At 34.4% G+C, this 25,662-nt stretch overlaps 2 protein-coding genes across 2 annotated transcripts; both read left to right on the top strand.

Moving 5' to 3' along the window:
• Positions 1-743: 743 nt before the first annotated feature.
• LOC108913190 (DNA-directed RNA polymerase II subunit RPB9) lies at positions 744-1,692 on the top strand. The gene is made up of 4 exons (XM_018718690.2): positions 744-1,087; positions 1,178-1,306; positions 1,358-1,444; positions 1,522-1,692. The coding sequence occupies exons 1-4, from the start codon at positions 1,014-1,016 to the stop codon at positions 1,622-1,624; spliced, it is 393 nt and encodes a 130-aa protein (XP_018574206.1). The 5' UTR covers positions 744-1,013; the 3' UTR covers positions 1,625-1,692.
• Positions 1,693-1,889: 197 nt separating this feature from the next.
• LOC108913200 (probable phosphoglycerate kinase) lies at positions 1,890-24,157 on the top strand. Its single transcript, XM_018718703.2, has 9 exons — positions 1,890-2,217; positions 2,280-2,483; positions 3,721-3,836; positions 3,940-4,168; positions 4,238-4,376; positions 19,626-19,760; positions 19,967-20,088; positions 23,723-23,823; positions 23,877-24,157. The coding sequence occupies exons 1-9, from the start codon at positions 2,078-2,080 to the stop codon at positions 24,014-24,016; spliced, it is 1,326 nt and encodes a 441-aa protein (XP_018574219.1). The 5' UTR covers positions 1,890-2,077; the 3' UTR covers positions 24,017-24,157.
• Positions 24,158-25,662: the final 1,505 nt, after the last annotated feature.

Raw genomic sequence — 25,662 nt, 5'->3', positions numbered from 1 at the left:
AGTGACACCTGCTACTGCTCCGGCAACAGAGCAGTGACAAATAGCTGCGATTTTTCGGAACAGCTCCTGGTAGCGCGCGCATACATTTCTACCGTGATATATTCCCTTATTTTCGCGTCAAAGTTCATAAATCGACACTTGTCGTACTTAATAGCGGCTAGCGTTAGGGAATAGGGATACTTTCGTCATGCGCTGTTTTTCAAGCATGTGCCAACTTTCGTAGATTTAGCTCAATTTGTTATTTCGCTTTTGCATTATTTATTTGAATTTGATATAGCGTTATCTGTTATTTTGTCCTAAGTTACTACTGATAAATTTTTATTACAAATAAAATTGGACATGGATAAACGAAGAAAATCTTTCCTGTGGAATTTATTTTTACCAACGTATGAAAGTAAAGCTTGTTGTAATATATGCAAGCAAAATATTTGTTATAAATCTTCAATCACCAATTTAAAAAGACACATAGAACAACGACATCCTACAGTGAGTACAGTGCCAGATATTCAAAATTTTTCCGCGAGTGCAACAAAAACAAATGAAGAACAGTCGCATGTTTTTTGCTTAGTCTAAGTTTTAAGTGATTTTGTAAACAAAAACTTTTAAAATATTTGTAGAGCAGCAACCAGCAATACACGCATTGCTCTAGTCGCTGAAATACAATGTCTTTAAATCAAACGCGACTGTATTATATGTTTAGTGTGTGACACTGTGACTAATTCAAAATTCAAGCACAGTTCGCAACGGCTGAGCGAGAATCTGCTCTGCTGTGGCCGGCACGCCTGAGCTATGTCTCTGGCGCTAGTGATTGCACTTTGCAGTAAACGCTCCGAAAAATCACTGCTTCTTTTGTCGCAGCGGAACAGTCAGCTCCAGTGACAACTGCGGAACAGTGCCAAAGTAGCAGACAGTGAAAGAGCAACACATCTCTAAAACAGATTATACTTTTTTATTTTCAGGAAGTTGTTTACTTCTCTCCTTGTTAATACAGAAATATTTATATATTTTTAAAAATGTCGAAACCAAGTGGATATGATTCTCATAGTGAAGGCCCAGGTTTTGTTGGCATTCGGTTTTGCCAGGAATGGTTAGAAAATATTTGATAACCTCAAATTTGAATTTATTTATCTCATGTTTTATTATTTTTAACCAAAACCATAATTTTATCTTATTGCAGCAACAACATGTTGTATCCAAAAGAAGACAAAGAAAACAAAATTTTACTTTACGCCTGTCGGAATTGTGATTACAAGCAACACGCTGATTCAAAGTGCATTTACGTTAACAAAATTATGCACGAAATTGAGTAAGTTACAGTAATTGTCACATAAGAAACATAAACATCAACTTTTTTTAGCGAACTAACCCATATTGTGGCAGATGTAATATCAGATCCTACATTACCCCGAACAGAAGACCACCAATGTCCGGAATGCAATCATAGGTAGTCTAATTGTATATTTGTGTTAACCGTTCTAATAGAGGACTAATATTTAAATTAATTACTTGGCTTGTTTATAGGGAAGCTGTATTCTTTCAAGCCCAAACCCGTCGTGCTGAGGAAGAAATGAGATTATACTACGTCTGTACTAATCCACATTGTGCTCACAGATGGACCGAATAAATGTTTATTATAATACAATTTTAATTATTTTGTTACTTTTTGAAACTAATAAAATGTTTAGTCCATAATTTTTTCTTTTAATTTACTCTACAATGTTGCATTGACAAGTAAGTTATATTTAATCTTTAGGATTCTTAAATTTTAATTGCAATAACAGATAACACTGTTAAAAACAATTGACAAGAACATCATATCCTTCAAGAACATGATCGACAGAAGTGAAAATTATCAGTTTCAAAGTTAAAGCAACTTATCTTGTACATAGAAATAACTATATCATTCTATTCATTCTCCTGAAGTGTCATTGACGGTGGTAAATCTAACTGGTAGTTCTTAAGTGAAATCGAAACAAGAAAATACAATACAATTTGTGACAATTTTAAGTATTTCTTTTAAATTAAGGGTTGCAGTAATCTGTGTTATCGACGAAATCTGTCTCCCTTTGACCTCCATATGTCCTTGACAATTTTTAGACAAATATTCGTTAGACCGTCAATTCGCTGCCGGCTTTTTTCTAAAAGTACATCAAAAATGGCATTAAACAAACTGGCTATCGATGCATTGGACCTTGGAAACAAAAGAGTTCTCATACGGTAAGATTAAATATAAAATAACCATTTTTTGGAAAAAATTAATTAACTGCTATCATTTTTAGAGTCGACTTCAACGTTCCCTTAAAAGAAGGTGTAATTACTAACAACCAACGTATCGTTGCCGCTTTAGAAACAGTGAGATATGCCTTGGACAAAAATGCAAAGAGCGTGGTGCTAATGTCCCACTTGGGGCGACCTGACGGCAATCCAAATCCAAAGTATACTCTAAAACCCGTTGCAGAAGAATTGAAAAAATTACTAAACAGGTATCGTGCTGCAAGTATTCCGTATTTCTAAATTAGAACAAGGTTAATGTGATGTAACAGTTTATGTACAAGGTTCTTTTAGGACATCACAACATCCTTAAATACCTAAGGCGTAAAATAATTATATTAAGTACTGAAACGTTGTGATTAAGAAATAATAGTGTTATTAACCCAAAATCTCAAATCTTGTTTATATTTAATCGATATTTAAAACAAATATTATGCTTCACAAAAGATATAAATGTAGATGACGGATGGGTTATCTTATTTTTCTAATGGCAAGAACTATTAAAATTATTAGTTATTTGTGATTAAGTTACTATGAAAGTAAACAAGTATCTAAATGATAAATAAAATGATAATCAACTTCCTTTAAATGATTCCAAATATAATGTTGTCTTTTTTTTTCTATAAAAATAACATTTTCTTTTATTGCATTTTAAGTAACCACATTGCTTGAGAGGTTAGTTGTTAAACATGTTTAACTGCAGATATAAAGTATATTTTCCTATTTTAATGGTGCACTAATATTTCCTTGGGAACAGGACTGTGCATTGTTGTCAGTTTATTAAAAAGAAAATTTCACCACCACTCACAGTAAATAAAAAAATAAGTGACACTTAATTGTTTGTAAAAACTAAATTATTTTAAAAAAATATTTCATATTAGTCAGATCAATATTTTTATTTGTTTTTTATTATGTTCGTTTTTAAGGTAGCAAAAATAATTATTTTAAAACATAAATTAGTTTTATTTACAATTAATATTTAATAAATCGTGATCATTTTTAATAGGTATTTTAAAAACAATTTTTTTAATGTCTGGCGCTTTGTCCACACTGATATCAAAAAAAATATGGTGACTTTAAAATAGCACGTTATATTAAAGCAATCTGTTTTCATTAAATTATGTTTTATTAGTTTTGCTGCCTATCAGTTAATTTAAAAAATTAGTATGTATTTATTTTTTAGAAATGATAGAATGTTTTTTACGTTTTGTGTTTCGACCACAGTGATACCAAAATAATATGGTGACTTAAATAACACGTCGCTAAGTTATACAAAAACAATCTGTTTTACTAAACTATATTCTATTGTAGCTTCTGACACAGCTTACCATGCTAATTCGGGTGGTCCTGCCTATACAAGAATTAAAGTGCTGTTTAAAAAACTATACATACTATTATCCCTAAAAAACGACTCCCACTTAAAGCTACACCCTCTATATTTATTTTTAGAGAAATTACATTTCTTCCTGATTGTGTGGGGCCTGAAGTCGAACAGGCCTGCGCTGACCCTGCGCCTGGTACAGTAATCTTGTTAGAAAACCTGCGATTCCACATAGAAGAGGAAGGTGAGTGATCCGTTGTATCATCACCTAAACTGTACGCACATACAAGACGCTAAAAGGGAGACATTATTTCAAATATGTTAAATTTATCTCCGTTTTCTTCTAGGTAAGGGCGTAGACGCGTCAGGCCAAAAGGCCAAGGCCAGCCCCGAGAAAGTCAAGGCCTTTAGAGAGAGCCTCCGTAAGTTGGGCGACGTGTACGTGAACGATGCCTTTGGCACTGCACACAGAGCTCATGCCTCTATGTTGGGGGAAGGCTTTAATCAACGCGCCTCGGGATTTTTACTCAAAAAGGAACTTCAGTATTTCGCTAAGGCTTTAGATAACCCTGAAAGGTAAGTTGTGTTGGTGACAATTAAGTAGTTTTTAATTTGTTTTTTTGTTTTACATGAATTGTTTTTTAGGCCATTCCTGGCGATACTGGGAGGCGCTAAGGTCGCTGATAAAATTCAACTGATTGAGAACCTGTTGGATAAAGTCAACGAAATGATAATCGGCGGAGGGATGGCTTATACTTTCCTCAAGGAGTCCAAAGGAATGAACGTGAGTGTCGTTATATAATTTTTTTAACTTGGTTCTCTCAAACTATAAGCAAGGAAAAATAACGGTCTTTCAAAGACCCGAAGGGCTTGAAAGGCTGTTATTGATTAGAAAAAGGTACTTAAGGCTCTTCTTTTTTGTCAAGGTCAAATTGAAGGACACCGTCCGATGAAATATTTTGTCCTTGAAATAACCTTTGAAGGTTGTTCCGAAGAAGAGCTTCAAGTACCTATCTAAATGTAAAATTTTGCGCTATTCGAATCTGGGGTCAAATATAGAGGTTTCTATTTAAAAAAATTGATCTGACCTTCCAATGACCTTGAAGGTCAATGTCAAGGTCAAATTGAAGGCCACCATCCGATATTTTCTTTTGTGAAAAAAAAAAATTAAAATCGCGGAATTTTACCAATTTTTTGTTTATTAAAAATCCCCGCGGGCCACCCGAAGTCTAGACTTCTGAATTTTTGTTGTTTGTAAAAAATATAATTTTGCATATTTTTACCCAATTTTTTCATTTAATATTCCCGCTTTTTACTCGAGGGCCGGGCTTTTGTGATTTACTGTATTCATATAAAAAAAAAATTATTCTTATTTTGCTAACGAAATAAAACAAATAATTAAAGCAATTCCGTGTTTTGGTGGCCTTGACGCTCCCTGAGGTGGTGGGGCGAGCCAGCTGCCACCATACCCTGTTTGCCCCTTTACTGACCTTACCATGTTTGTCCTACCGCTTGGCACCTGATTGGGTATCTTATTTAAGTCCTACCTAATTAAGGCTGACGCTCCCAAAAAAAAAAGCCAAAGGACTTTTCGTCTCAGAATTTCACCCTCCTTACCCCTATGTGCTTGTCTACTATTTTTGAGACGCCGGGTATACTGATTATCTGTAACCGTTTCCAAAGAAAAACAATAGTCCGGGTGAATTAGTTTTTTTTTTTAAATCGGGCCTAACTCAAATTTTATGGGGTTAAAATTAAGTAAAAAATACACAGAATAAAAGCCTATACTTGTGTGATTGTAGAGGTCGAGCGTCATATTGTTTGTAACAAAAGAAAGAAAATAATTAGCCTTTTTTTGGGTTTTTCGCTTATAAGCCCGAAAATAAGCCTCTAATGGACATGAAGTATATTTATCGATTTTCTTCCTGAGGAAATTTACTACAAGGATAGGCGTTTGCTCGCAATTTTTTTTTACATTGCAAATTTAGCAGTGAAAAAAACGTAGACCAAGAAATAAAGGTGAAAAATCATCGAGAAAACGTGAAAATTACTGGGCGTGATTTTATTGTTGGAAAGTCTTGGGAATGATAATATAAGAGGCGTCTCATCTCGTGGGTCATGAAAAAAGTGTAGTGTCATTATTTTTTATCAACAAATAGGTCAAAAGTTCGTAATTTTTCGTTCTACGCGTTATTGTAAAAAAAACTATTAATCTTAGTAAAAAATGTTCAACATATAATTTGATCTAGAGAAACTCATCTTTAAAATGAGACTTTATAAGTTAAAATTGCTTTATAAACAAAAAAAGTTATTGCAAAATTAAACGGAAAAGTGCTTTTTGTTTAATTATTAATAGCTTATTAAATAATTAATAAAATCTTACCAAGCTTTCCCAAAATGCGAGTTTTTATATCCTTAAGAGGTATGCAAAAGATGGACTCGATTGGTCAAATAGTTTTTGAAAAATTCCATTTTTGCAAAAAAATACCAGTTTCAAATGACTATTCCGGTGGCAGGGTTATGACTAAAACATTCTTTTCGGCTCATTTTCTTCGAAGGGACACCAAGTATCCTCTAGTTAAAAAAAAATATTTTTTTTTTCAAATTTAGTTGTATATAATTGTTAACAAATGAAGACCACAGGGGAAAAAGGGGGTATGTCACAAAATGTTAGTTTCGAGAAAATCGAATTTTAAAGTTTGGACACACTTATTTTTATTATGTTGATAAATTTAAATAAAAACTTACTAGTTTTATTAATGAAAGTATATTTAACAAGTCTTTAATAACAGTGTAGCTAAAAACAATATGTATCTATACAAAAAAGTAAAAAAACGCAAGCCATTACCCGTTATTCAGGGGAAGAATGGGTATTGTCACAAAAATATACGCATATTCTGGTAAGGAGGATTGTCCAGTTTTACATTTTCTTCTTTCCACACTTCTTCTTTTTGCCTTTTTCACTTTGAACTATTTGTAGTTTTTTCTTGCATATTTCCACTTTTCTTTATCTGTGTGACGTATATTGTCATAGTAATATTGGGCTTCTATAGAACAGAACTTTTTCAGATCTTGCAAATTGCTGAATTTTTTATCTGATATTGGAATGATACAAATACAAAGGAAATAACGTTATTTCGTTATTTATGTTATCACACACACTGTGGAGATGATTTTAAAACAAACTACATACTAAAAGCAAAGCTCATCATTCGCTTAATAATAACGGACGTATATGGACCTTCCCCGTTTTTATCATTTTTCATTTGGACATTCCCCTTTTTTTCCCTGATGCGTACTTTTCAAACACGAATATTAGTGGACTGTGCTATCTTTTTACAGTGGACATATTTTTATAATAAAGTATTGAGGTTTGCCTACCCGCTAGCGGTGTCAGCTCATTTTTCGATATTTGGGACATTCCCCCTTTTTCTCCTGTGGTCTTCAAATAAAATAATTCCGCGGTTTTTAATTTTTGAAAGAAGTTATATACACCATTCGAAAGTCGTAAAAAACCTACAAATTGAAAAAAGCAAGTTTCTACGACCAATAGCTCCGGAGTTAGCAATTTTTTTACAACTAAATATGAAAAAAAAATTTTTTTTTAAATTAAAAAAAGCGTCTCGATCCGACCAATAGGAGTCGCGATAATTTCGCCCCGATAACAAATATGTTTGTGCCTAATGCCGCAGGTTGTCCAACTCTCAGTGATTTCTCTTACTACGAAAAAAATCACTTAAGGGAAAAATGTCACAATATATGAATTTAAAAAAAAAATAAGGCAATTTAATACCATTGAAATTAATTTTTTGGAAAAAGTAATGTATTTTATTCCATTATTACGAGTAGAATTAATCGCGTAAATTTTTTTGCTCTTAGTTTTGGAATACCCTGTATAAAATTAAAGACAACTAACTTTAGCTGTGGGGTTATAAAATTGAAATCTACCTTATAAGTACTGCAAGATTGTACGGAAATGTGTAAAATATTTTTTCCAAAGGGAGAAATATTTTATTTTCAGTTAATAAACTTTTGTGGAAAATCACGAAGGAAATCAGGAGGCAAATACGTACAGAAAATTTAATTTGTTATTAATTTGTATAAAAGATACACTACCGCTTTCACTAATAAATTTAGTTATTAAAAACCACTCTTTGAGCACCTTTGTGTCTTTATATGCATCTGTAATTCAGACTCAGAGCTGTGAACATCAATATATAAACGATAGCGTAGAACGATTTCAACAAGACCACGTTGTCGTCGTTACTGGGAGTCGGCGAAATCTTCCTCCTCACCAACTCGGTACTAGACTTTCTCATCAGCCGCATCTCCTTCCGTTTCTCCAAGTTTTTCTTGTACTGTTCAATGTCGTTTATGTTCTTCATGTCTTTCGGGGGCGGCAACGGATTCTCTAAAACTTCCCTGAACACCACTATTTTCGGTTGAGTTTGCGCGGAATTTTTCGCGTTGCCCTCTTCGTAGATTCCCTCGATGTTCTGCATCACCTGTTTCGGGTTTATGCTTTCATTGGTGTAATCGTAGAACGGGTCCAGTAAGGAATCTCCTAAGAAGTCTTTGTCGGTGGATTTACTGTCGTCGGGGTTTTCTTCTAAATATTCGGATGTGAGGCATGTGGCTTCCTCTGCGACACTATTAACTATTGAATTTTCTTCTTGTTTTTCTTCTGTGTGCATCTGACAGAACACTTGAGTTGATTTGTCATCTATCACTGACATTTCGTGTTTCTTTGTTTTTTCACAACCACCCTCGCTTTTCGCGTGTCTGCCTGTATCGGAATCGAGCTCTTCGGTGGTGTTCCTTACTCGTCTGTGTAGCTTACAAAGCAGAGGCTCCTGTTCGTTATCCGTCAGTGGATCTTGATGCTTGTTTGGGTCACTGTTGTGTAACGGACAGACGTTTGCATTAACATTTTTTGTTTCTGCAACTCTGTTTGACTCGTTTACTTTCCTGGACATCTCCCCATCGCTCGATTCCATCGGGGGAAACTGTTGGGACGAAATTCTTAGGACCTTAACTTTATGGAAGGGGCACAAAGTGATTTGGTTACTCTTATCTTCCTTGCCTAGTTGGAAAAAAGAAACCTTCTTGTTTTTAAGTTGCCTCGTTTCCTCGCTGCTTTTCCTCATGCAGCTTGTTCTCAAGCTGATACTTGTAGTCGATGAATATTGCGCCTCGTGCCATATTTCGGATAGATAGTAAACCGTCGCTTGGCGGCAAACGTGTGCGTAATTGTACAGCTGGGCGATGTGTACCTCGTAGGGTGCCTCTTTTTGTATGTTAGTCAGAGCGTCCAGAAAAGTTATGATGTTGTAGTAAGAAGGACTTTTCTCTACCAGTGCCATTTTGCTGGTCTGCTTTACGGTCTTCCTGGTTTCTTTGACGGCCTGCATGAAAGGCGTTAGGAAAATTTCACTTTGGACGTCGGACACGTTTTCCTCTTTGAATATGGGGATTTGGTCTTTGCTTTCCTAAAATGTGGAAGAAAAATAAGTGGATGGGTGGTTTTGTCTTACAAATACTTACAGATTCTTGTATGTCATCGAGCTGAGAGTAAATATTCTCCACTCGCTTTAAAATCTTCTGGACTTCTTCCGAATAGTTGAGAGTATCGTCTTTGATCGCCACTTGCATTTTACCTTCGACGTTCGTAGATTGCGATCGTGGAGTGTTATAGTCGGATGATTCAAAGTTTTCTGTTTCAAAGTGACTTATTACAGGTGCTGCCGGTTCATTTTGGGACTGTTCTACGGTCGTTTCTTCAACGAGCGACACAATTGAATCGATCACCTTGTTCAGTTCTTCGGTGATAAATTCCTCTATATCTGAATTTATGGTAGTGTCGGACAAATTAACGTCCTGTTCAGGTTGAGGAGTAGGAATCTCGGGTGGTATTTCCGATTTTTCCTCCTCGGTTGTTAATATTTCGACTTTATCGTCACTAATAACTTCGTCGATAGGTGTATCATTTATTTCTATATTAAGTGATATTTCGCTTTTCTTCATCACCACCTCTTCCTGTTTTATGAAGTCTCCACTGCTATTGTGATAAATTTGCTCTTCGCTGATGTGTGTTTTCTCTTCCTCTGAATGTTTCGAGTCGATTTGAGTTTCACAGGTTTCGCTTTCGATGGTTTCTAAGTTCTGATCGCCACAAGTGTTTTCCCAGTGTTCTGCCGGTACCGATTCCGTTATTGTAGTGGTTGTCGTTGCTGACAGTTTAGGCTTTACTTCGATTTTTTGCATTTTCTTTGAATAAGCTTTAGGCGAACGTCTGTTGATTACTTTTTCGTCCAATGAAGCGCTCGACGAAGGGGAACTACAAAAGGAAAGTTAGTCACATTTTAAATTGTCGGTATACGAGCACGTGTCTTACATGATGTCATTTTTGGTTCTCCTGGAACTCGATATTCTTTGTTTCTTCCTCGTTTCGTCCTTAACTTTTTTCTGTACGGCTTCAGTTTTGTGTATGGACGTGTTAGACGTGGACGATCCTCCAGTGTCTAATATTCTTTCTAACCTCTCGAAGAGGTGCTCGGATATAATGTTGTAGTTCTCTTGTAGCGATGCGTTCACATCCTTGCCAAAATTGGGGGTTAGTTCATCTATAACGTACTCATCTCATTATTTTTATCGAAATAGTTAATAGTCAAGTACTATTACGTTTTTTCAGCGTAGATACAAAGAGGAAAAACCTCGGGGGACTTTTTAACACAAATCTATTCGCCGCGGAATAGATAAGTTTAATTAAGGGGTAACGCCATTCTAAAGATTGGGAAAAAAGTTGATTTTCGGAAATTTAAGGCTTCATTGTAAATGTTTTCAAAATTCTAGAGTGGTTTTATCATAAGAAACACAAATCTGGTTGATTTTAGATACGGATTTAATATAATTTAATATACAGTTTTATATAGTAAATAATGTAACTGAACCTTTACTCGTTCATACAATTTAACCGATTCTTCTCTTTTTACCTTTACTGTCGCAGATCTTCGATGAAATAGCTTTTAGATCCGTTTTCCCCTTACACCTCATCAGACTTAATACATTCCTTATCTCCTTCTCCATGACGTCGAACGCTTGGATGCTTTTGGAATCGTCGCATAGAATGTCCACCATCCGAGTTTCAATTACATTTATCGCTTTTTTCAAATTGTTTTGGATTGCTTCATTTTTGGTTTTTAAGCTTTGAACGTGACTCAGTACTTGTCTCTGGGCGCTAGTTTTCTCTGAAAATTCTTTAAATAATGCGAATAGTATTTAGGAATTGTTGTAGTTAAAAAACACTTACTAATAGTATTTTGCTTCATCGGCGGTGTTGCTACAATGTCAAGTTTAGGCATGGCGTATAGAGGCACATGCCTCTCCAGTTGGGGTCTTTCATGTTCAACAAAAGATATTAGCTTTTGCCCTACACCTTTGCCATATTTGTGTGCCCATAACTTTCTATCCGCCGGCTTAACTTTTTTCCCGTAAATGTCTGTTTTTATCTTTTCAATGTCCGCTTGGATCTTATTATACAGTGCAATGTTTTCTTGTTTTTCGATATCTGTATGGTCTTTCTTACTGTTTCTGACATTCTGACAGTATGAAGCGAAACCTAAAAAATAAATTCTGCTTATTACGATGTCCTGCAAATTTGAATGATTATACTTTTTGGCGGAGACGATCTGCTGGTGGCTTTTTTCGTCGCGTTCTTTTCTGTGTTCAATCTAGCGCTGTTTATTAGGGGCTTGGATGACATCGCTGAAGGGCTTATGGATGTAATGATAGACGAAATTTCCTGTTTTTTCGGCAAATTGTCGTATACTACTCTTATAGCTTTGAACAAAGTAATATCTAATTATTTTTTTTGTTGTTTGTCACATTTCCTATGTTTTTTAATACCTCATTTCGGTCTATCTTGTCTGTAACCTTTTTTGATAGATTTAGAATAAAAAAACTACATTATTTGATATTGGATATTATAGCCAAGAAACTACTTAATTGTTACTATTTTAATATTTTCCTTAATTTTTGAACAATACAAATAGTTTTTCTTTCTATTTTAATAAGTATCTTACGTTTGGATATTCTCGGTGTAGACAATTCGGACAGTTTCATCCACTTGACGTCTTTAGACGGAGCTCCCGAAACTTTTCTTGTGGCATTGAGTATAGGTTTACCGGAGTTACTGAGCCTCGTAGGTGGTTCGTTTGTTTTAAAGTTATCGTAATATACCCGTACGGGCATCACGATAACCGACTGACTGTAATTCTCGTGAATTTTTTCTGGATCGTATATGTACGGTGCAAGCTTCTTTAAAATATCACTTTTGGAGTAATTTTTGGAACAAAACTTTTCCTAAAAATGCATATTATTACATGAAAATGTATGACGTATACGACTGAGTTAAGTACCACAAATTTATCCTTCACTTTTTCTGCCTTAAATTTCATTTTATTTACATTACGACGAGTTCTATACAATTTATTATTCTTAACGCACTGGATTGTCGGTTCCAATAGCTGTTTCCACACGTTTCTCGTGCTCTGCTTGCCGTACATCAACTTATATAAATACGTGTCCTGGATGTCTTTGTAGTCCAGCGCTCTAGCCTGATGGTGGTCTTTCCTTGGATACTCCGACTGTAAGGGTAGCAGGTCCCTAACAAGCAACATATGACTTACGCCCGTTTATGTCGAATTGAATGAAAAAATATTTACCGATGCGTTAGATCGTCTAGTATATCCAAAAACTTTAATTTCCTTTGTGGCATGTGAGCTGGGGTCGCTTTCAACCATTGTAGGTGACATTTGGTGCTGGCTGATAGTGGCATGTCATTTTGAACAACCATTTTGCAAGTGCAATCTAGATATATTAATCACACGTTAGAATACACGCTATAACATCTAAGTTTGGTGACAAAAAGTATATGCGGGTGTAAGAATATCTCCCCAATAAAATTCTACTGGTGGTTTTCTGATCAAAAATAAGAAAAAAAATTTCCGTGTCGACAAACGTTTTTGAGAAATGATATGATAAAAGTTTTATTATTTTCGCTAGCAAATAGGTCTATCTGCCAGGAAACATTCACATAAACTATTTTCATATACTTGTCTATGAAATATTGTAACACCCTGTATATTAATATACAGGGTGTTTCGCATAAGAACCGACACCGAACAAGGGCATATTTTGGGTGCCCTACGTGCCCTCCTCTGTGTCGGTTCTTATGCGAACACCCTGTACATATTAGGATGGGTCAAAAAAATCAACTATTTTTTTTTTACTTTATACTCTGAAAAATAGGTTGCTAGACACCTCTAGAAAATTCTCTCCAAATATGAGCTCTTAATTTCAATAGGAAGGTTCTCCGCTTTACAGTTTTCCATTTTTTCCTCAATATTGGAAAAATAAATTCATATCTCTCTATCAACTGTTCATTAAAAATATCTCTCCTCATATACTTGTAGGAAATTGAACACTCTACAAAAATGGTCTCTTACAATTTTTTCGTAAACCTCACCGTTTAAAAGATATTAAAGGTTGAAGTTTGATTATTTTAAGACAAATTTCTGTTTTGCTTATGAATTATATAACTCGTTAACAAAAAATCATTATGAAATGCGCAATTCATAGTTTTCTAGGAAATTAACTGCTCTACAAAAAAGGTCTCTTATGATTAATCGATTAAATAAAGCGTTTAAAAGATATTCATCATCAAACTTCAATGCGCACCAATTTTAACAGTTTTTGATTAATAATTCGGAAAATTTCAATTTAGTTTATGAGTTTCAGAGAAATTTATACAAATTTGAGTTTCTATGAACAGAGAAATGTTTTAAACTATTTTTCTAGTTTTTTTTAGTCGTAAGCATGTTTGGTTACATCGAAAAAAAATTAGTGCATTATTTTTGACTGAGTCAATGATTCATTAAATCTTGAAAAAATAACGTTTTTGTTAGAAATTTATTATGAAAAGTATTAATCTTAAAGAAAAAAAAATGTTCAATTTGTTATTAAAAAGTTTTTTTATTTAATTATCAAGTGTTATAAAATTTCAAACATTTATAAAATATTCGTACACTACACTGTAAAAAAATTTCTTTATTGCAGTTCGGGTATTTTTTGCGATGTTCTTTTACAATTTGCAATAAAAATTGAAATTGCTCTTCATTTTTTGTCAAGCATTGATTATATTCACTTACTAATGCGATTGCTCGTTCTGGCGCATCATTAACAACTTTTAATTGTTCAAAGTATTCTTTATTTTCATTATAACTGTCATTAATAGGCCATAATTCAATGTCTATATCAAGAAAATCATAAGGTAGATCAAAGATTTTAAAGAGATTCAAGGACTTTTTAGAAACAAAGTCATTCAAATTTATATCTTTTAAACGCTTTATTTAATCGACTAATCATAAGAGACCATTTTTGTAGAGCAGTTAATTTCCTACAAAACTATGAATTGCTCATTTCATAATGATTTTTTGTTAACGAGTTATAAAATTCATAAGCAAAACAGAAATTTGTCTTAAAATAATCAAACTTCAACCTTTACATTTTAAACGGTGAGGTTTACGAAAAAATTGTAAGAGACCTTGTTTGTAGAGCGTTTAATTTCCTACAAGTATATGAGCGAGAGATATTTTTAATGAACAGTTGATAGAGAGATATGATTTTTTTTTCTAATACTAAAATTTCTAAAAAACGGAAAACTGTAAAGCGGAGAACCTTCCTATTCTAGAGGTGTCTAGCAACCTATTTTTCAGAGTTAAAGTAAAAAAAAATAGTCCGTTTTTTTTACCCACCCTAGTATATATACCTAATGAACATGTTCTCTGGGCATCTCTGGCGGTGCTGAGTTTAGGGGAGTGTTTACTCTGCTGTAAGCCCCTATTGCTTTCAGAAGTTGCCGTTTTCTTTTTGAGACTTCCCCTTCTGTCACTCTTCTGTTCGCTCCGTATACCCCTGTTTTCGACTGTTTTACTGTTTACCTTTCTGGTTCTAACGTTTTTTTTCGCTACCTTTCTGGAACTTGACCTTGAACTATCTCTTACTATATTTTTCGGAGAAAACCACAAGCTGTCGGCGTATTTTTTATTTAAATCCGTATTTTTTTTAGTTGGTTGGATTTTAATCGAGCAGTTCGATTCCTCAACAGATTCGCCAGATTTCTTAGGGACAGAGTAGGTCACGATGGGGATGTTCAATTTAAATTGGGATATGTCGCCTTTGTTTTTCTCTACCTTCTTTTGTCGGTTCATCAGGGTCTGGAAAAATATTAAACTGTCGTTTGCCTCTACTTGCGCGATCAATTTTTGATAGAGATCCGTAAAGGCCTTTTTGCGGTAAACGTCTGGGATAATAAAGGATGTGGAGTGGTTTAGTTGTACCAAGTCCACTTTTGTTTCAGATACACTGTCTCCGACTTGAATGCATTTCTGTCTGGAATTGATCTTCGACATACGTTTTATAGGTTTCAGTCCTGTTGTGCTTTCGCTTACTTCGTTACTCTCGATTTTCTCTAGACTCTTTTTAACAGTAGGTATAGCTGTTTCTGAAAACATCGTTATTTCTTTATTTATATTCTCCACAAGTTTGTTCATGATTTCGAAATTGTCGCACAGCGAAATAATGGTTTCTTTGAAATTATCTATACTAATCTTGCTGTTATCGTCATGGAGTTCCATGGACTCCTCGCTGTTTAGTAGCGAGTAGATCGTTTTATTCAGCACCTTTTTCTGGCATGATTTTCTGCTCTCCGGTTCTTGATTGTTGTAGTTTATTTCGGTGAAGAAAGGAGTGAGGGATGTAACATTTTGCGAACTTTCTTCCGTCTCAAATTTTTCTTCTATGATTTCTATCGTCGATATATCCTCTACGGTTTCATAAACTTCGGAAATTTCCTCGACACTTTTTGGTTTTTCCTCCTCGATGTATTCTGTTACTTCGTCCGTTAAATATGTTTTATGTCTGAAATGTGCATAATTTCTATGACTTAGAACTTGGGTGGTTATATAAAAGAATGGCGTTAATTTGTAGATTTACATAAAACAATATAAGTGTTTTTCTTCTGAGTATACTAGTTGACATTATACCAGCACAGCGCTAAAAATTTGCCGTGCCATTCTTCTATGTAACTACCAGAACTTTTACCGAGGTGTTACCTTTGGTCCATCTCGTTGAGACACTGCCTAACCCTGTTACATATGTTGTCGATCCCGGAACAGCTCTCTCTTATCACACCACTTACATTATTGTTTAGTTCCGCCAGCTGGAGTTGCATCTTTCTGCTGTAATTCAGGTACTTGTGTGTGGAACTGGAGACGGTGGTCACATTGAATGAGTTACAGCTAAATATGTCTTGAGGTGCGATCGCGTCAGTCATTTTCTTGAAAGTTTTTTTGGTTGTTCAGTTATACAAAATTAGTATACTTTATTCCATTGTTTAGTTTAATTTTCTACTCTTGATTTTGTATGAAAATGTTGGTGCATTATATTAAAATCACTTTCTGACAATATATCTTTTTAAATGAATATGACACAAAAAGATGACTTGTGATGTGTCATTTTTGTTCGGGCTATCTAGATAATAAGCGTTGTTGCAAAATCCAAATACCTGGTACTGTTTTAGATTTAATTTTGGAAATGAAAAACTTAAAATTTGAATTAAAAAAAGTCCTATATAGATATGATGGAAACGCACCATTTTCAAGATAATGTTGAATTGGAAAAAAATTTGTGTTTTCTAAAGCATCCGAAAACAACAAAATATAATTTCTCAAGATAAAAGTGATTTTTTTTCATAGACGTTATACAGGGTGGTCCGAATTTTATGCAGGAAACTTCAAGGGCAGATAGATCTCTTTAAAATAATATGTGTTTGCCTTATAAACATTAGTCTGGAACAGCCCTGTTTTAGAGATACAGGGTGTTGAAGTTGTTAAAAAAAATTATTTTGTTTATATCTCAGGAATCTATTAATTGATTTCAATAAAATTTGGTCCAGATAATCTATGATAGTAGGCCTTGCATTCCCTAAAATAAGAGCTCTAAAGGTACAACCAGTGGTGTACAACTGGGCAGGGGTCATCTCCTTTTTTATAAAAAAACCTACGCCACTGCATTTTTTACAAGTTATTGTAACGGATTTATATTCTAATGCACAAAATACATAAAAAAGGTAACTTGTATTTTTTCCCTAAGATTCGCCGTTTTCAAGTTATTCATTCCAATAAAATCTCCTTGTGCAGACATTTCTAACCATAATATTACAGTAATATTTATGTTTATGCTTAAAAGTAAGTGGAATTTGTAAGCACATCAACAAAATTCTTTACACTTGTTTCCACCTTCCACTACCACCTGTGAGGTAGACTTCCTTACCCGTTTTAGTTTCCCGTGGAAGCATAACCCATTATCTTTACAAATAAGAACAACTTAAATCAAAATAATAGTAAATATACATTTACCAAAGGTGAGGAGGGGTAATGAATTTGCACAATCTGCATATTTGGTCACAAGAAAATCCTCACGAAATTCTGACAAGATCTTTTCAACACGAATTTTCTGTGAACATGTGACTCGGAATAATTCAAAGTAAAGTTTGTGGATGTTTCTTCTTGCCACTCCGTGTAAATTCCCAGTCATTTCTAAACCTTCTAGGAAACCATCTATTTGAATTATTAGAGGACGTTCCATTAAATATACGACAAAATAGTTTGGTGCTCCTGTGCATTCTGGGAGAATAATATAAGAATGGCTTATTGAAAATTATATGCGGCGATGGATAGAAGACCAAATGCCAATGTCAACCATAATGGTGCAGAGGGTCCAGTGTTTTAGCCAGCTAGATTGCCATATCTAAACCCCCTGGACTTCTATGTTTGGGGTTATCTGAAAAGTAAAGTTTATTCTACTCCAACAGATACAAGACCACAACTACTGCAACAAATAGAAGACGGGTGCAATGAATTAAAAGAAAACCACCAAATGATATTAGCTTCAATTAATTCCATTTAGAAGATGGCAGAAATGTATCGATGTGGGTGGTTCGCATTTTGAACAATTGTTGTAAATACGTAACGTTAATTTTGTTACTTGTTTAGTTGCTATTGCTTGGTAAATATATTTTTATTATTACTTCGATTTAAATTGTTCTTATTTTAAAGAGTATTAGGCCTCCAGGGAAAACTAAAACATGCCAGAAACACTACCTCACAGGTGGTGTAGAAAGGTGTAAATAATTTTGTTGATGTGCTTACCAATTGCACTTACACACGGCGAAACTTAGGGAAAAAATTTCATCTTTTTTATGTATTTTGTGCATTAGAATATAAATCAGTTACAATGACTTGTCAAAAAATGCAGTGGTGTAGGTTTTTTTGTAAAAAAGGTGTACACCACTGGTTGAACCTTTAAAGCTCATATTTTAGGGAATGTAAGGCCTACTATTATACATTATCTATACCAAATTTTATTGAGACTGTTTAATAGATTCCGGAGATATAAAAGATATAAAAATCTATTTTTTTTAACAACTTCAACATCCCGTATCTCTAAAATGGGGCTGTTTCAGACCAATGTATATAAGGCAAACACATTAATTTAAAGAGATCTATCTGCCCTAGAAGTTTCCTGCATAAAATTCGAACCACCATGTATAATTTTGGAAATAAGATGTTAATTTAAGAATAAGAGAAACTGAAAATCATTATTCTAAAAACAGTTATTTTATTGTTGAATTAGTTGTTCTACCAATGGACATAGAATGTGTGTAACAGTTTAAGGCAATTTAAAACAGAAAATTTTCCAAAAGAGAAACAATTGTATCTTATTAAAGAAGTAATATAGACAGAAAAACTGAGGATGGTTGAAGAAAAATTAGAAAGTTATAGAGATATAAGTAATATATTGTAATGCACAATTTTTAATCAATAAGGGTTTTTTGGCGAGAAAACCGCTAACCCGGTTAGCTATGGTTTGTTGAGGTTTGACGTTTTGGCGAGAAATGTAGTTAACCCGGTTTGGCAGAGTTTGCCTAACCATCAAACCGGACTTGTGGGTTGGTTTGGATATTAAGTTAATATTTTTATCTTTGTTTATTTATTTTCTGTTTCGTACCATCGTACCTAGTCACTACTTCGTTTTTTTAGAGGTTTGGATAGGTATAAGTTGTAAATAAAAAAATTTGATAATGGATTAACTTTGCAAAAAATACAAAGTAATATTTAAAATTGATAATAAAAAAATAGTAATCGAGGATCCAAATAACTTTAATCGTAGATATGCATATTCTATATTGCACTGTATAGATCTTTATTAACTTCCTTTTAGACGATACATTTACATGGGAATAGATATTTGTGAAAAGGTAAACCCATTTTGATTTAATAACCATCTATACATTAACGTTATTTCATGGATGTGCATTTCAGATTAGGAATAACAATTGTAGTATATAAGAAATAATCAAACAACTTGAGCTACGAGCACTATCATAGATTACAGGTTACAATTTTATTATTGATTAGATATCCAAACTAAAAGAATTTTTGCGAGTTCTGTCAAATGTTAACTCAAACTCTTAACACAATCAAACTCGAGCTAACCGGGTTTGATGTGGTTTGGCTCGCCAAAAAACCCTTAATATTCAAATTTATCCTAACCTAACATAACCTAAACTGTCTTAACCTAACCCAGTCTAACCTAAGGAAACAATCTGAACCAACATAAAAGAGAAAAACAAAAATCACACGCAACAACAAAAAATTACCAACAGGAAAGATCAAAACACATCAAATATACCTTCCAATATATCAGACACCTATTAGCGATTGAATACTTTTTCAAATGCTCGCTCAAAAAATCAATGCTACTGAAATTTTCAAATTCATTAGTCAAAATTCCAAAGAAATGTGTAAACTTTAACACTCGATGGATTGAAAAGAAGCAACATTGAATCAAGACATGTTTTGCTCAATTGCCCCCTTTTTAATCTCTTATTAAGCTGTTCCATTCCTTCCAGATCGGCACGTCTTTGTACGATGCGGAGGGAGCCAAAATTGTGGGAAAACTACTGGAGAAAGCTGCGAAAAATAACGTACAAGTTCATCTGCCGGTAGACTTTGTCATTGCAGATAAGTTCGCAGAAGACGCAAATGTAAGGATCCGTAATTTAGTTAATGTCACCAACTGTATATAAATTTCAATTCAAATAACACAAGTAGGACATTAAACGTTAAACCACCACGGGTGTTACAGGATAATAACATCTATCTACATATACTACTGACCTTGGAATATTATCCTGTAACACCCTTGATACCTTAATACGATTGAAACTGTGAAATATTTCTCTTTATTTAGTCTAGCTGTGCCACAGTGGAAGAGGGTATTCCCGAAGGTTGGATGGGTTTGGATATTGGCCAGCAAACCATGGAATTACTGAAGGAACCGATCAGAAGAGCCAAAGTTATCGTATGGAACGGGTAAATATTTTATTACTAATATGAAACAAAGTATATATACAGGGTGTCTCACATTTAAATAGCAGGACTTCAGGAATCAGTAGAAGACCTCATTTTGAGTCTAAAAGTTCCTATATATATGGGTCCTAAAACGCTTTGTTTCTGAGATACAGGGCGTTCAATTTTATTTTTGTTTTATTTATTTATTTTTTAACTAAATAACCGCTGACAAAAAAAATCATCATGTTGCGGCGAAAGACTTAGTATTTAAGGGCAAATAATTTGACACAGAAAATCATCGCATATTAGTTCCAGTGGTGGAGATAGAGGGGTCTCTATGCATATTTTTATAAAAAAAAGTATAGCCGATTTGATATTTTGCAAATGTTTTCGAAAAATATGAAAGAGCATTCAATTTTACCCAGAAAAGGCCCTCTTGTCCAAAGTCGATAGGAGGTGGCGTTTTCAAGAAAAACCGAAAATACTGTTTAGAAGTCAAATAATAATTTTTAAACATTGTGTTACAACTAAATTAAATATGTAGTTCAAAAATTCGGTTAAAATTGTTTTTAATTAATTAAATGAAAATAAATACAAAAATAAATAACGAAAACCATATTACATCAAAGCAAATGTTCGAAATGTAAACCATTTTCTTCGATACATAACTGACACCGACGCTGAATAGAACGTCTCATTTGAATTAAGTTATTGTCTCTGATTTCACTGCATGCGTTCCGAATCCGACGAATAAGTTCATCCCTTGTGTCCACAGTAGTGGTATAAACTCTCTCTTTAATAAAACCCCAGAGGAAAAAATCTAGGGGTGTCAGATCAGGGGATCGGGGAGGCCATGCAACGATACCCCCGCGGCCAATCCATTTTTCGGGAAAGTGGGTGTTCAACCAGTTCCTGACATTTCGGCCAAAATGAGCTGGACAGCCATCAAGTTGAAACCATGCTCGCATTCTTAAATTCAGAGGAATTTCCTCCCACATGTTGGCACTCTCGGTCTCTAAGAACTCTAAGAAATTCGCAGAATTCAGTCGTTGAGGTAAGATGTAAGGGCCGAAAAGACAATTGTTATAAACGCCGAGCCAAATATTAACACTAAATTCGTGCTGAAAATTTCGTGGTTTGATTGCATGCGGGTTTTCATGTGCCCACTCATGCTGATTGTGTAAATTTGTCACACCTCGACGAGTAAAACATGACTCGTCGGTCCATAATATGTGTGATAAAAAATTTCCGTCGTTTTCAATTGAGTTAAGAATCCACCGAGAAAAAGCTATTCTATGTTCCTCGTCACCCGGACGTAAACCCTGAACAGGTTGTAAGTGGTAGGGATGTCTATGATCTCGTCTTAATGTTCTAGAAATAGTGCACCTGGAAACACCAATAATCCTGGAAATTTTTCTGGTACTCGTCGTGGGATCTCTGTCAAATTCGTGCAAGATTCGCTGATTCCTCCTATTTCTGCCAATATTAACGTTAATTATGTTGCGATCCCTATGGACCAGATTCAATCCGTCATTAGCGAAACGTTGATGAACATTAATAAAAACGTGTGGATGCGGCTGTCTTCTATTAGGAAATCGTCTCCGATATTCCCTAGCAGCTTCTGCCGAGTTCCCATTGGCAAACCCGTATATGAAGTGAATATCTGCGTATTCTTGGTTCGTAAACTTAAACGGCATTTTGAATTTGTTGCAATTTTTTTTAATACTCTACACACAATTAGAAACTATAATAAAATAAGCGCAAATGTCAATATTAGAATGACATTTCAAGTCTGATTTGATTTCTAAACAGTATTTTCGGTTTTTCTTAATTTGACTTCTAAACAGTATTTTCGGTTTTTCTTGAAAACGCCACCTCCTATCGACTTTGGACAAGAGGGCCTTTTCTGGGTAAAATTGAATGCTCTTTCATATTTTTCGAAAACATTTGCAAAATATCAAATCGGCTATACTTTTTTTTATAAAAATATGCATAGAGACCCCTCTATCTCCACCACTGGAACTAATATGCGATGATTTTCTGTGTCAAATTATTTGCCCTCAAATACTAAGTCTTTCGCCGCAACATGATGATTTTTTTTGTCAGCGGTTATTTAGTTAAAAAATAAATAAATAAAACAAAAATAAAATTGAACGCCCTGTATCTCAGAAACGAAGCGTTTTAGGACCCATATATATAGGAACTTTTAGACTCAAAATGAGGTCTTCTACTGATTCCTGAAGTCCTGCTATTTAAATGTGAGACACCCTGTATATATATATATATATATATATATGGGGCGTAACACCTTGTCGAAAGTGAACGTTTTGCCCTGAAGCGCTATGCGTACATTGTTCAGTGCATTTGTTATAATTTTAAAATAAATATAAATATCTTCCGAACAAATGTAGATATTGTAACGAAATTTTTTGTGGGCAATACATTAAAAAAATGAAATTCGACGTGAAAAAATTCTGGACGATTCGCGTCAGTCTTTCTTCCCTCACCACACGCATCGTGTCGAGCAGAGCAGGCATTCTATGGGGCCCAACAAAATTGAGTGATAAAAAAAGGGGAGTCAATCATTCCGGACTATGTTTTATATTGAGGTAAAAGTGTTCAACTACAACATGTGTAAATTTCAGAACTTATTTTAATAAATGAGGTTGTAGCGATTTTTTGGAAAAAACATTTTTTTTCGGATTTTGTTGGTTGTAGGACTTTTTTTAATTTGTGAAAAAATGTCAGCTTTCAAACGGCAATAATTCCATTCCGATTAAATTTAACGATAAGAAAAAAATCTATTTTTCGACCCGAAAAAGGAAGTCAAAGTTTCGGTGGATTTTTTGCATATTTCCTATTATTTTGCAATACGCGCACAATTTGCACAGGAAAGCACAACTCTTAGAAAAAATTTTATGCCTACGATGGGTCACGTAAGTGCGTTACTGTATGATTTATTGAAACTTGAAAAAAATGTATTTTTTTCGAAAAACTCAATTTTTGCAAAAACTCAAATATTTTTCAATTTTACAAAAAAGCTCTTATTCTACTTACCAAGGACTACATATTCTGAAAGTTTCGTTTTGAGGATATATGTAGAAGTTTTAAAAAAATGCGATTTTTAGCCTTTTTCTTGCAATAACTAATACATTTTTTTATCAATTGACATCAGGCTGGGATCAAAATTTTTTATATAAACAGTTCTACAGTCTTTTAGAAAAAAATTTTTTAGACAAAATATTTTTTTAATTAAAAAATTTTTTCTGCGAACTTTGGACGCCATTTTGAAAATGAAGCCCTAACAATCAGCAGGGGTAAAGTAATTCAATCAATTCTACGGAATTTTTCCTAATTCTTACGCGTCTTTCTTTACTGTGCTAAATTTTGGCATGAAAAAATCTAATTTGATCTTTCCGACAACATTTTAATTTCATGTCAAAAAAACAACAAATCTTTTGAGGCTATCCATTGTCATTAAAAAAAGGAACCAATTCTTTTGTTTTATGTTTTTTTTCTAATTCAGAGGTAAATTTACGAGTAGTTGTTGCATATTGTATATTTTTAAATTTGAACAAGCGAAACGTTTTTTAACTTTTCACATGCCGTTGCGTTACGCCCCTTCTAATTTACGCCACGAAACGTTTATTTACAGCCCAGCCGGAGTATTCGAGTTTGAAAAGTTCGCCAAGGGGACCAAATCCATCATGGACGAAGTTGTGGCGGCAACGGCGAAAGGCGCCACTACCATCATCGGTAATGACAAAACACTAGCTTTCGAGCCCGTTTTTTCACTGTTCTTTTCTCAGGTGGAGGCGACACGGCAACTTGCTGCGCGAAATGGAAGACCGAGGACAAAGTTTCTCACGTCTCGACCGGCGGCGGGGCCAGTTTGGAACTTCTAGAGGGCAAAGTTCTGCCAGGCGTGGCGGCACTGTCCGACGCATAATTGCCGCCCTGATTACTTAGATTACTATTTATATGAAACCTACTGGAACGCATGATCCCTAGGAATTATTAGCTGCAAAAATTCATATATTTCTGGATCGTAACCGTAAAAGCATTAAGGATATTACAAGTTTTAGATATACGTGTTGTTTTCGTTACCTGAATTACCCACAATTTTAATCTTATGCATTATTTAGACAAAACGACAGCATTCCCTTAAGTTCAACAGTGATTTTAACATCATGTCCTTTGCAACGTTACGGTTTTTGGGCAAAATCAGTTTTGCCTGGAAATTGTAATGTGCCGTTTATTTCGCATAGTGTTCCAATATATTCAGCCTTTGCATGCACTCGTGAAACGTTTCATTGTTACAAGTGTCTTTTATTGTTCAGTTATCCCATTTTATGTCTGTGGCAAAAGACTGAAGCTTTTTTCTTGGAGACTACAGCAGTATCAGGTTAGTACTTTTTTTTTTAATTTAAAAAGGTGTTAGGAGAAATAGAAGCTACTAGTCCAATTAATTCAAATAAAAAATATGATGATATATGGAAAAAAATTCTAAAAAAGATTGTGTTTTTTCCTGTGGCGCATAAACGGCGAAGTTAACCTAAAAAATTCGTAAGTCAAATTAAACGGTTTTTTGCTAATAAAAAAAAATTGAACTCCAATCGAAAAAAGTTATGAGAAAGTTGTAGCTATAAAAAAACCTATCGATTCGTATTTTTAAATATATTGATTGCTTATTACTTTTCGAGATATATCGAAAAAACCGTCAAAAATCGATTTTTTTTTTGTTTTTGCTGTATCTCTTGCAAATTAAGGTTTTGTAACTCGTTACTTGCTATAAATGTAGCCCTCGGCAAGCAAAAAAAAATACCTTTTTTTAATTAAAAAATTCATAAAAAAATTTTCGAGATCGATTTTTTGAAAAAAAGTTCATCTCGAAAATCGGCTCTTCTTGCTCGACGAATAGTCGTAGAGAATCGAATCAGGTCCAATTTTTTTCCTTAACAGTTGTACTTTCATGGTAAAAATCAGTGATAATGATTTTGTAACGTACTTTGCTCGGTTGCCAAATTTTTGTAACACCCTTTATATATTTTACTTGGTTTTGAATTTGCGGTGGTGACGGTTCGGTTCAGACGTTACTTGTGGCTGCCCCCGGTATACTACCAACTCTAAACGGAATCTTAATTCATAAGTGCAAATTTTAATTTACTAGATTTATTGACGTCACTGACGTCCCTATCTGGACGCCTACTTTATGACGACCCTTGACTACTAGTTTATCGGCGGCGGTGGTCGGCAGCCGGCGGTGGTGAGTGACGTCACAGAAACGTACTCCGGATTAAATCTTTTTGTGCGGATTGTCTCGGGCGCCAGTTTCCCAATCGGTTACGTGGGGGAAACTCCACGTGAAACCTACCCTCGGTTTAGAGTAAGTACTCGGGATAGCTGCAGTGAAGAAAGTTTAATTCCAGGGGTCTGTTATATTTCTCTTAATTTCAAGCAAAGTAGTTCTCTGAGTGTAGTGTTATTTTCCTTTCAAAATAAACGGTCTTATCAGTGTAGGTCACAAAAAGATAAGCGGACCTCTTTTTTACTGATCGGAATTTTATCAACTTTGTCGGCGTTAAGAATGAATAC

The sequence above is a fragment of the Anoplophora glabripennis genome, unplaced genomic scaffold (assembly GCF_000390285.2).
Source record: "Anoplophora glabripennis isolate ALB-LARVAE unplaced genomic scaffold, Agla_2.0 scaffold756, whole genome shotgun sequence".
Classification (NCBI taxonomy): domain Eukaryota; kingdom Metazoa; phylum Arthropoda; class Insecta; order Coleoptera; family Cerambycidae; genus Anoplophora; species Anoplophora glabripennis.
This window is presented reverse-complemented; position numbering and strand designations above follow the sequence as displayed.

Excerpts from the sequence above, each read along its gene's own strand:
- LOC108913190 (XM_018718690.2), top strand. The coding sequence starts at position 1,014 with ATGTCGAAACCAAGTGGATATGATTCTCATAGTGAAGGCCCAGGTTTT. Across the intron at positions 1,307-1,357 it reads AAAATTATGCACGAAATTGA|CGAACTAACCCATATTGTGG; the intron begins GTAAGTTACAGT and ends AACTTTTTTTAG. Across the intron at positions 1,445-1,521 it reads TGTCCGGAATGCAATCATAG|GGAAGCTGTATTCTTTCAAG; the intron begins GTAGTCTAATTG and ends GCTTGTTTATAG.
- LOC108913200 (XM_018718703.2), top strand. The coding sequence starts at position 2,078 with ATGTCCTTGACAATTTTTAGACAAATATTCGTTAGACCGTCAATTCGC. Across the intron at positions 4,169-4,237 it reads GCTTTAGATAACCCTGAAAG|GCCATTCCTGGCGATACTGG; the intron begins GTAAGTTGTGTT and ends ATTGTTTTTTAG. Across the intron at positions 23,824-23,876 it reads AGGCGCCACTACCATCATCG|GTGGAGGCGACACGGCAACT; the intron begins GTAATGACAAAA and ends TTCTTTTCTCAG.